Below are 12,617 nucleotides of genomic sequence, written 5' to 3'. Positions count from 1 at the left end.
GGTGATTTTTTCTTTTTTTTTTTTTTTTTTTTTTTTTTTTGCTGTACGCGGGCCTCTCACTGTTGTGGCCTCTCCTGTTACCGAGCACAGGCTCTGGACGCGCAGGCTCAGCGGCCATGGCTCACGGGCCTAGCCGCTCCACGGCATGTGGGATCTTCCCAGACCAGGGCACGACCCCGCGTCCCCTGCATCAGCAGGCGGACTCCCAACCACTGCACCACCAGGGAAGCACTCCTATGTTTTATTTAAATCTAGTTTATGTCAGTTACCAACAGATTTGTAATTAAATACAGATGTTTAACCAGATTAAATATTAGACATTCTATTCTGCTTTTATTATCCAAAATGAGAAAGCCCTGGGCTGTCATGTCAGGTGGGTCTTGCTGCACCGGGTGCTTGTGTAGCTACAGTGGGTGCTCAGTCTTGGTCTCCTCATCTATGTGATGAGCACTGCAAATCCTTCTCAGGCTTGTGAGGGTAACAAAAGGTAATGCCTATAAGCCACCCACCATATTGCCTAGCAGGTCAGAGATTCTAAACCAACACACTGTCCCTTCCCTAAAGAAAAATCTATAGGTGGAAGGTATACAAAGAGAGCAGAAATAAACCACTAGCATTCTAACTTTTCTAGTGAAAAACATATTAAAGTGAATTTTACCCTCAGAATTGGCTATTAATGGCAAATAGGAATTGTTACTGACAAATTTTTCATTTACATGAATGCTCTGAATTCCCAAATAGGTTATCATAATAATTCTGCCATTAGGGAAACACCTCCATTAGAACTCATGTATATCAAATTGGTAACATCTATACAAAACATATGGAAACTACTGTGTATCTAGTCTTTACAGAGGTAGATGTTCATGGAATGCTATGCTTTTTCTCTGTGGAAAGTTTTATTATTTTATTTTAAATACATAATTTGTCACAAAATAAAGTACTTATCTTAGAAGTGTTGCATGATACACAAAGTTAAAATTTTAAAGCTATGGTGTCTATAAACTTACTTTGGATGCTTTTTTCCACATGCTAAGTAAAAAGTGATTTCATTAAACTAAACTAACTGTGGAAGACAGTAATTCTGGGAAGATAGTGGCCAAAATGCAGCTCCCTTTTTTTTCTTTACCAGCTCTAAAGTAGCAGTATATTTTGGGGGCAATAAATGCTGACATCCTCAGAAGCTTATGTGTACGTCAGGCCTTGAAACCTCTGAGAGGCTTAGCTAACAGAATTGACTGGACTGGCCTTTTATCACCTGTGGGCTGAGCGAGCACATGAAACCCGGTGTTGGATAACTCAGAATGGTCATGGTGGTGTGGATATTTGGGAAAGAGTTTGTCTTGCACGGATCTAAACTTCATCCAAGTGGAAAGCTGCCACAGACCCACTGGAGTATGTCTATTCTCCCTGGCGGGGAGGCCAAGAAGGACCAGAATGGGTGAGGCTTCAAGTCTGTGAAAGTGATGGGAGACTGGAGAACAAGACGACATTTTTTAGGTTCTCACCACGTTTTTGGTGGCCTGCTTAGTTCTGCACTTTTGGTCCATATGGGGGAGACTATTTCAGTTTCTAACACTTTGGAGCTCTAAAGTTACCCCAGAAAACCGACCTACATCAGGATGAGAAGGGAAAGGAGGAAGCAAAAGGAAAGGACATCGAGGGAAAGCAGAAAAAAGCAGTCAGAAAACCTGCCCAGTGAAATAAAGCTGCTGGAGAGGACAGAAATAAACATGAACAGAAAAACAGAAGAACTACCTAGACAATGCAGTTATAGTACTTTCTGAAGAAATACAAGAAAACAATATCTACGTGATGTCCAACTAAACAGTTCATCTGAATTTGTGGCTTAGAAGACTTTGGAGACCGTATCTCTGGAACACATGACTAAAATGATAAGAAGATAGAAACTGTTAGAAAAAGATTATTTGAAGAAAGATCCAGGAGACTTGCCAGAAGTAATAGGAGTTGTTACAAAAGAAGAAAAAAGGGAAACATATAGAGAAAATATATAAATAATGGGGAGAGAATTGTCCTGAAAGAAAGACCTAACACTGCCAGTGGAAAGAGCTCACCAACGTCCCCGTGGGCAAATGAAGAAAGGGTGGGGCCTGCGCGGATCCTGGTGAAATCCTTCAATGCTGGGGACAGGTGCAGTAAACTTACACATGTTCAGAGAGAAAGGACAAAGCTCACCTGCAGTGCTGGGAGCAGGAGGAAGGCAGACCTGCAGCCGGAAGTACTGCGGGAAAGGAAAGCACTGCGTTGTGAGAAGCTGAACTGCTCCCTGAGCTCACTCGGCTGAGAGGAAGACAAGAAATATTTGATGATCAACAGCAATTCCGTAGCCTATCATCCAAATAGCCCATCTGAGGAAAGTACGTGAAGTACAACTCCAACCAACCAACCGAACTAACCAGGTTATTACAGGGTGAGTTTTACAGCCCATCTTTCTCCAATTTCTTAACATCTTCCACCCCACCTGCCAAGACCATCCACAAAGTTCCAGGAGCACCAGACCCTGCGGGGTGGAGACAGTGGCAGGAGCTGAATGAGCAGCTCACAGCTCCTTCACCACCGCTACGCCCCAAGCCATAAATTCAGGGATGAGGGGAGCTTTGAACTGGATTTAAACTTGAAATCATAAATTGGAGCTGACTGGACTTAAAACCTACATTGTGTAAATTAAGACTCTTCTTAAAGGAGAATGAGCATAAAGCTAAGTGATTTGCTCAAACTGTTGGTAATGAATAAGGGAGAAGGACAGTGGTTATAAAAAAATAAAACCAATTCCAGTGTACTATACTGAGCACAGACTATCTAGTAAGCCATTTGTAATTGTATTTTAAGGAATTGTATATGCATCCTTACATACACTACGTAGAGAGATTGGGTAGAATAGGCAGAGAAAGGGATAAAAGCAAGAATTAGAGATGAAATAGAAGATACATTTCTTGGGGGAATGAGGACTCTTCCAAGTTCCTTGGATATCTAAGTTGAATACTGTCTGGAGGAATCAAACATTTCCCATTGTGGCTTGCTGAAAGAAGCTTCAGAACAGCAAAATGAGATCAGTTAATCAAGGAAGGGCAATTCAAAATAAGCTTACCTTGTATCTTGTGGAGCTGCAAGATAAGCTCTTTAAAAAGTAAGACCTAATTGCAAAAACAGAAGTTGAAGGCACATTTCAGGAATACATAATTTTGCAAAAATAATCAGTTTTAAAATATAGTATTCTCTATAAGTTTTTCTTGTTGCGTGAAAATATATGTTTTCAATATGAAATAGTGGGTTATCAACACTGTCAAGAAGCTAATCAAAACACTCTCTTTCTCTGCCCCCCACCACCTTCTCTCTTTTCACTTTCTGTCTCAATGAATAACTCACCATTGTCTGTATGGCAGTAGTCTTTGTCAACAGTCGATTTTTCTTGACTCTAGAAATAACACTTTCTGTTTGATCAGTGTTGCCTGATCTATCATCACTATTGTCCATACTGTCCTCATTCTCCAATCTGGTCTCCCATTTCCAACTCTCTCTGCAATATTTCTCCATAATATTTATCTTTTAAGTCTTGAAAACAGTTTTCTCATTCTTAAATTCTACAAGGGCAGTGGCTGATGTAATACAAATTGCTAGAATTGTGCTTGGCATACATTTGATGCTCAGAAATATTCCTTGAATTTAAACAAACTGTTTGCCTTGTACCATTTATGTTACTTATTTAAACAAACCTTGCATCTTTCATTAATTAGCGCCATTTATTTTACTTATTTGAATGATTTATTCAGTTAAAATTTATATATTTTGTTTAACAGATTCTTATTATTGAGCTGCTTTTCTGCCTTGTTCCCTTTCTTTGGACCAAATTCTTCAGTAATCATGAGACATTTTGTCCATCTATAAAAGTATTTTCAGGGTCAGTGTTGGCATGTGCTTATTATGTACCTATGCATTTGACAGGATTAGCATTCAGTAAAGTTTTGAATATAATATACATTCTATTGATCCTCTAAGACTTTCCTTAACACTAAAATCCTATAAAATTAAGAGGTGAGATTCTCCCCTTCGAGATCAAGCATGTATCCTTGGGACCTACAATCTGTAACAACACAGATAACTTTTTAGGAATGCTGCTAAGCCTTCATGTTAATGACTACATATGGGATTGCAAAAGCAGTTCTTTTGATTATAACATCAGTTAGTGTGGAAGAAGTAACTCATCAAAATGAAATCAAGGTGCTAGTAGAGATTGGAGAATGATGCTCAGCATCTAAAAAGCAATCAAGGCTCATGAAGAGTAGCCTTAGAGAATTCAGAGCAGTGGCATCAAATGAGACCAGAGATAATTAATGATAAATTGTTTCTTAAATAGAAAGCAGATGATCACATCCTGACCCTAGATTCATAAAGTGAACTTTTGATTATCTGTCCTGGAGAGGAGTAAGACAACACTTGTATTAGGGTTTGTAGAAAAATCACACTCACAGAATCCACTGCTTCTTTCTTCTGTCTTTCAGGTTATGTCAATCAATTAACAATGGTAAAGTGGCCTTGGGTGTCAATAGTAATAATAATGCCATATTATTATTAATTATATAATTATTATTATTAGTTCTATTCTAAGAACTAGTAATAATTTTAATTCTTTTAAAGTCATTGGCCTATATTATCTATTACAACTTATCAGATAAGAATACTCAATATTAGATGATTATAAAATTCTGCATGTATAATCAGAATATGATCATAGTGCTATAGCAATACAGGAAACATTTCTGTGCAAGTAATAATTACACGGATGCATGGCTTGTGCTTAGTGCTCTTAGCTACCACACTATTAGACTATAGTTAATTATGGGAAAGAAAAGGGAATTCACTGGTTTTGAAGATAGAAATCCAAGGAAACTCTTGACAATATTTTAACAACCACCACAACAATGAAGGAATGACATCCAGGTTCTGTTTCCCCCTCTGCATTGGATGTTATTGTTTTACTCTGTACCTGATCACTCTCTGGCCTGCTGCATGTTGTTGCTTTACATTGTGAACTCCTGCCATCCCCAGACAAAATGTATCTGCCATGCCTCAACTTGTGGTCTTTTTAAAAAAATTTTTTTAAATATTTATTAATTTATTTTTGGCTGCGTTGGCTCTTCACTGCTGCTTGCGGGCTTTCTCTAGTTGCCACGAGTGGGGGCTACTTTTCATAGCAGTGCACGGGCTTCTCACTGTGGTGGCTTCTCTCGTTTCAGAGCATGGGCTCTAGGTGCACGGGCTCAGTAGTTGTGGCACACGTAACTTGTGGTCTTGACACTTATCAATATTGCTTTTGCTGGCTGGTGGGTTTTTATTTAATACATTGTTTTCCTTATATTCTTTTCACCTGACTAAAAGCCTCCGACCAAATTTTCACTTTTTAATCAAATCATAGCATGAATTTCTATACATTTATATTACATCTATTTCTAAACATTATGTTTATAATCTTCTAAAACGTTATACATTTTTTTTCAGTGCATGAAAGTCTAGATCTTCTTCCATCTCCAAGACTGAAAATACCCTGCTTTTCTTTTTTATTTTCCTTATATCTGCTTACTTTCCTGTATAATTGCAGTTAGCAGCCTGTGTCATTTTCCCATTTCAAAGCCAAGATTACAGTCTTTGAACAGTCTTTGAAGAACAGAAAGCAAGAATGTCCTCTATTTGCTTTTACCATAAAGAGGAAAAGAGTTTTACTTTTCCTCTGTAGTCACACTCTTGGTAGGTTTCCTATATAGGTTTCTAATATTTCAAACTTGAAATTATATAATATGCCCTAATTGGCCCATTTCAAGAATCACATCATTGTCCAAGATATCTGATGCAGGAGAGAAATAACCTGGAATGAACCATTATTTTCTGTGCTGAATTGACTTAAAGTCGTGTACGTGAGACTGATAGGACTAACAAAGGACACAGACACTGACACACACACACACACACACACACACACAGATATAAAACTACATAAGTATAAAAGTTATATGTATGTGTGTGTGTGTGTGTGTGTGTGAGTATTCACGGCACTTTTGGTGTTACTATAATTGACATAAAAATGCTTCAAACAGCATGTTTTCCTTTCTGGCATTTAAGAGGAACTAAACATGGGGCGTTGGGACTGTCCCTCTGGATTTGCTAGTTTTCTATAGGAAAGTGTTTTTGCTGAGATCTGATACACGCACACACACACACACACACACACACACACATCTTTTCTTTAAATGGTACAGACCTTTAGTGACGATCATCAGAGACAACTCAGGCAGGACAAATACTACTTTTCCCGTTCAATAGACTCTGATAATCCCACAGTGCTGGGTCACATGCCTCCCTGGGAAAGTCTGAGGCCATCCGTGACAGAGTTGGTAGAAATGAGTGCTGTGATCTCTTAATTCTGTCAGTAACTAACTCTTAAGGAGGTAACAAAGTAATCTATTTGTTATTGTGACCTAAATCTAATTTCTTCTTTGTGTGGAAACTCCTCTTTTTATCTTTTTTTACTAAAGGATGTATAAATTCACATTCAATGGGCAGAATTTTGCTGAAGGCTTCATAAGTCCTGATTATGAGATAGTGTATTTTGTTTTAATCATGAGTTAATCATTCAGCATTAGTAAAACTTACTAATTCAACTTAATGGCTGGTGAGAGTCAGCCAATTTAGGAAAATTAAATATAACCATTATTTTAAGGTAATCTGCTGGCTAGGCTTGGAAAAAAGGAAGCTGTATTTGGGGATACCAGGGAGTCCCATTCACAAACTATGATGTATTAATAAATGTCGCCCCTAACATTGTGCAAGGCACAGTCTGCACAGCCTTCTGTGGCAGTCCTAGTGCTTGAACTATAAAAAAAAGGAGTGTTACAAAATATAATAATGACAATGCTTGTTTACCTTTACAGCTTATAAAGGGAAGAGAAGGGCATTCACATTATTAGTTTAGAGTTTTATAGCCCTTTTGTCGTTATTTGTCAAATAATTTATTTGACACTCCTAATCAGTATTTGCAAGACAAATTAGCTAATATAAGGAAAACTTTAATATAGCACCTTCTTAAAGCATTAAAGATTTAAAATTAGCAGCATTCACCAGCAACCCCACTACTGGGCATATACCCTGAGAAAACCATAATTCAAAAAGAGTCATGTACCACAATGTTCATTGCATCTCTATTTACAATACCCAGGACATGGAAGCAACCTAAGTATCCATCGACAGGTGAATGGATAAAGAAGATGTGGCACATATATACAATGGAATATTACTCAGCCATAAAAAGAAATGAAATTGAGACATTTGCAGTGAGGTGGAAGGACCCAAAGTCTGTCATACAGAGTAAAGTAAGTCAGAAAGAGTAAAACAAATACCATATGCTAGCACATATACATGGAATCTAAAAGAAGAAAAAAGGTTCTGAAGAACCTAAGGGCAGGACAGGAATAAAGATTGCAGACGTAGAGAATGGACTTGAGGACACGGGGAGGGGAAAGGGTACGCTGGGACGAAGTGAGAGAGTGGCATGGACATATATGCACTACCACATGTAAAATAGATAGCTAGTGGGAAGCAGCCACATAGCACAGGGAGATCAGCTTGGTGCTTTGTGACCACCTAGAGGGGTGGGATAGGGAGGATGGGAGGGAGACACAAGAAAGAGGAGATATGGGGATATATGTATATGTATAGCTGATTCACTTTGTTATAAAGCAGAAACTAACACACCATTGTAAAGCAATTATACTCCAATAAAGATGTTTAAATTAAATTAAATTAGCAGGGTTCAAGTTATTGATATTTTATTGACCTGCCACTCTCCTTGTTTTGATAGGACTGAATGGAAACCACCAAGCTGGAAATTTTTCCCATGGCAATAATCATTCATTTGTCTTACATATCACTTAAAGTACTAAAACTGTATTGTTTTCCAACATCTGACATCATTCAGACGTTTCATGAGGAGTTGTATGTTCTACAGTCGGGAGTCTTAGACAATGACAGCCCATTGTAGGAGAAGTTGGGTAGATGGTGGATAGCATAGAGGAAGATGAAAGTTCTAACCATGGAAAGATGCTTCATTGTGTAGAGGAATTAGATGTCAGTGGACCTCCCTACCATTTGACATTAGCTTTCTATGTTGTTCTAGTTTGCCTCTCACTGGGTATAATTCTTCACCTGTGATGTTTGTAAATATTAATATCCTGATATGTGAGTATTTCTATGGACTTTAATATAAATGTCAAAATAAACCTGAATTACCAAGTGATTTCATATAAAAGAAAAAGAACTGACAGTTAATTTTTGCCCCTTGTGGTTCTGGTGATGAATGAAGCTGCCATCCTTTGCTTGGTGCTGAGGCCAGCAAGGCAAATGGGAAAAATTTACCAAGTAGAATGGCTTTCATTGACTGTAAAATTTACTAATTCAACAATAAGTGTTATCAGAGTATTTATTTTTTAAAAGCTTATTCACTCATAGAAAAAGATATTTATTAAGCGCTTCCTATGTGCTTGGCATAGTTCAAGGTGGGAGAATAAAGCAGTGAAATGATACAATAATCCATGTCCTCATGACACATATTTTACAGGAAAACCAACAATAAATAAGTAAAAAAAAAAAAAAATATATATATATATATATATATATAGTACATATGAAGTTGTTAAGAGCTATGAGGAAAATAAATAAGTGAAGAGGGTCAGGGCATGATGGGACAGTGAATCACAGTGTTAAATCGGGTGTCTGGTGGTATCATGGACAAAATATAATAGGGCTGTACAAATATAAGGAGGTTACTTTAGACTGTGTAGTGAGGGAAGAATTTCCTGCAATGCTACCATGTGAGTTGAGACCTGAATGACAAGGAGATGGCTGTGTCAATATTTTCGAGAAGAATCTTCAAAGGCCCTTAGTGAAGAGGGAGCCTGGGGTGTTTGATGCACCGTGAGGAGCTGTTGGACGGGCAGAGATAAAACCGAGAGGCAGCAGGAACAGGTCACACTGGCCAAAGGAAGGTTTTCCATTTTCCGTCTCCATCTATATCTGTTTAGGGAGAGCATCTTGATTGTAGGGTACTATTCCCCAGACCACACGCAGATGAGGTTTTAATGCCCTGCATCATCCCCAGACACTCCCTCAGTCAATCTATCAAACAAATACTTATTGTGCCAGGTATGACTCTAAATGATGGGAATATGAGAGACACTGCCAGCCCTGCCCTCATAGAGCATATATTTCAGTGGAGAAGATATAAATGAAATGATTACAAGTATCAAGGGGTCTAAGAAGTAAGCGAGATGTATTACTGGTATTTATAATAAAATAGGGTTAACCTAGCGTACAGCCTAGGTCTAAAATCTATGTAATAATGAGATAATATTTCATTTTATGTATTTCACCTCAAAAAGTCATTCCAAGATTTTATCTACTATAATAATAAGATAGATTTAAAACACCAATTTACTTATATATAATAAAAAATATATATAGTGCTTTATAATTTTCTATGTCCTTTCATATGCATTACCCCATTTAATATTCACATTACTTATGACAGATGTCAGTCTATTATTATTACCTTCTTTTTAAAGATGAATAAGCTAAAGTTCTGAGAATTTAACTGACTTGTCTACAGTCACAAAATGAGTTAGTAATGTAGGCAGTCCTAGCCTTTTTCTAGATCACCAGAGGTCTGGTCTGAGCTAAATATAGTAAAACTGTTTACCCAACAGCACCAGGCATTTAGTTCAGAAGTAAAAGGAAGAGAGAACATAGCATTCTCATTCTTAAGAAACATGGGATCTATTTAGGGAAGTGTTCAGATAAGTACCAGATAATAAATTGTGCAGAAGTTCTTTGTGCATATAAAGTTATGGAATAATCAGAGTGGTATGGGATTATTCTATAACCTTGTCTTGACAGGAATTTTAAAACTGGGCATATAAATAGATTATGTGGTTAGATTTTGACACTTTTCCATTATGAAATTCTCTGGTTTTTTCCCCCATTATCAAAATCACTGCCAATCAATGAATCTTACCCACCATTTCCTCTGAGTTTATTGCTTAGTTTAGAAATCTACAGTGTTTCTTCATTGCACAGATTAATCTTAGCTATTCTCTCTTTCTCTGTCCACTGAAGACTCCTGCCAGGGCAATCCAGAAAACTTTACTCAGCATTCTCTTCTAATTATCTTATTCCCAGCTCCAAGCCTAATGCCAAGATTTTTATTCAAACAACCTCTTCCTGGAATGCTAAATTGTTGACCTTTAGGAAAGCTTCATTCATTTAATCTTCCTCTATTTCTTAGAAAATCAGTAGAGAATTCTATTCAGTATGCAACCCTGAATTTGCTCCCTTACTATATGAACATTCTCTGTTTCCCTCATATAGTGCAATAAGTTTATTTTTCCAATTTTTGTGTGATGTCAACAAATGTCTAGTTTTATTAGTATTGATTATTTTACATTATGTTTTATAATGAGCCAGTACCTGACATACCATTGCATAAGATACATTTGATATTTTCAAACACTATTGTTGTCTTGTTACACATATTATGTTTAATCTTTTTCCCCTTCCACTCTACCTGAAGATATTCTCTACTAATTAAAAATTATGAACAATACATGTCAACTACTAAGTAATTAAGACACAAGAGAAAAGTATACAACTTCAGTTACGTATTTGTGTTTATGTGTTAGCTGTCTTATTCTTCATGGCTACGAATGGGTGTGTGGCATGCAGTGTACTGAAGACAAATGCTGCTTCCAAACCACCATTATGTGGCACCAGGTCCTGTGCTAAGTGCTTTTTGTATTCTTTTTAATTTTAATCGTCATGTCAACTCTACAGATAATTAGTCTGCAATATGTTTCCTTTCTAAAAAGTCAGTGAAAATCAAAGGCACATTTTTTAATAGAAACTGATGAGAAACATCTTTGTAAAAATGAAAAGCACTTACGGGAACCAGAAATTTTTTAATCTCTTCCAACGCATGACTCATACGTGAATAAGCTTCCCCAGGTGGAGCAAACACTTCAATTAATACATGAAGTTCATCACTCAAGTGTGCATATTTGGCTTCCCCACTCTTCCTTAGTTCTTCTTCCTGTGAAAAAGGTTATTTTTAGAAATACAAATCCACTCATTTTGCATTGATTTAACACTTACTGAGAAGATGACAGAGGGCATAATCTAAGCAAATTTTCCCTTAGTAGAAACTCTTTGAGAAATAAAAATCTGGTACAAGCCATTTTTGAGTGTTTGAATGATTCTTTAAAAAACAAATCTGGCATTTGTTTTACTCTTTCTGACTTACTTCACTCTGTATGACAGACTCTGGGTCCATCCACCTCACTACAAATAACTCAATTTTGTTACTTTTTATGGCTGAGTAATATTCCATTGTAACAAAGACCATATGCTAACACATATATATGGAATCTAAAAAAAAAAAAAAATGGTTCTGATGAACGTAGGGGCAGGACAGGAATAAAGACACAGATGTAGAGAATGGACTTGAGGACACAGGTAGGAGGCAGTGTAAGCTGGGACGAAATGAGAGAGTAGCATTGACATATATACACTACCAAATGTAAAATAGATAGCTAGTGGGAAGCAACTGCATAGCACAGAGAGATCAGCTCAGTGATTTGTGACCACCTAGAGGTGGGGATATGGGGATATAAGTATATGCATAGCTGATTCACTTTGTTATACAGCAGAAACTAACACACCATTGTAAAGCAATTATACTCCAATAAAGATGTTTAAAAAAATCTGGCATGATTATCATCTACACCACATTTTAATTAGCTAAATAAAAATGCTAAATCCCTGAAAAGAAGTGACACAAATGCCATTAACTCCTCAGTGGACTCCACTGGAAGGAAAGGATTGTTTTTGTGCCTGACAAGTAATCGTTTGCAGATAATAAAACCAAGATGACCATTGCTCTTTAAGAGAACCAGGATTTTCTAGATACTTTTTGAGAAGTGGTGAAAATGTTACTCATTCTCCATGAAAGTGAGCAAAACCGAGACTTTTCTCTCAACCTCATGCCTGCAGGTGTAGGTCATCATTTGGCTCCTACTCACCACTTCACTATCTTGGTCACCTCACTTTGGTCAATATAGAAGAGTATATTAAAGGGATGGCTGTTAAGCATTATGTTGGCCTTGATTCTGCGTGAGCTACATACCCTCAGATTTTTTGTTAGTACTGCACCCAAGTCATTACTGGGGCCTGATTAAGTTCAGATGCTGAGCAGGTCAGCGTCTGATCCATGTACTTTGCTCACGTGTGTTAGGTGTTTTACAGACACCTCCAATCTCACAATAACCTTGCACAGTATTCACATAATCCAGATTAGGAAATTGAGTTTAAAAGACTTTAAGTAAGTCTCAAGTTGGGATTCAAACCCAGCTCATTTTGCAACTAGATTTGCATTTGGATTTCAAGGAAGCAAAATTTAGTTAAAAATTAACATAAATAATATTAATTATATTTTACCTTTCTTGACTCTCCTCCCCCCAAACTAGCAATTGTTTCACTAAATTTCAAAGGATAAAAAATTT

The 12,617-nt window shown here is 37.1% G+C and overlaps 1 protein-coding gene across 1 annotated transcript in view; it reads right to left on the bottom strand.

The window, feature by feature from the left end:
• Positions 1–12,327, bottom strand: part of KHDRBS2 (KH RNA binding domain containing, signal transduction associated 2) — a 344,255-nt gene extending 331,928 nt beyond the window's left edge. The window contains exons 1-2 of the mRNA XM_024762809.1: positions 12,280–12,327; positions 11,003–11,149 (exon numbers count right to left, since the gene is read on the bottom strand). Coding sequence (XP_024618577.1) covers positions 11,003–11,149; positions 12,280–12,327 — 195 coding nt within the window. The remainder of the gene's footprint in view (positions 1–11,002; positions 11,150–12,279) is intronic.
• Between the last annotated feature and the right edge of the window lie 290 nt (positions 12,328–12,617).

The sequence above is a fragment of the Neophocaena asiaeorientalis genome, unplaced genomic scaffold (assembly GCF_003031525.2).
Source record: "Neophocaena asiaeorientalis asiaeorientalis breed wild unplaced genomic scaffold, Neophocaena_asiaeorientalis_V1.1 scaffold103, whole genome shotgun sequence".
Taxonomy (NCBI): domain Eukaryota; kingdom Metazoa; phylum Chordata; class Mammalia; order Artiodactyla; family Phocoenidae; genus Neophocaena; species Neophocaena asiaeorientalis.
Note: the sequence above shows the minus strand (reverse complement) of the source record. Positions and strands in the feature narration are given on the sequence as shown.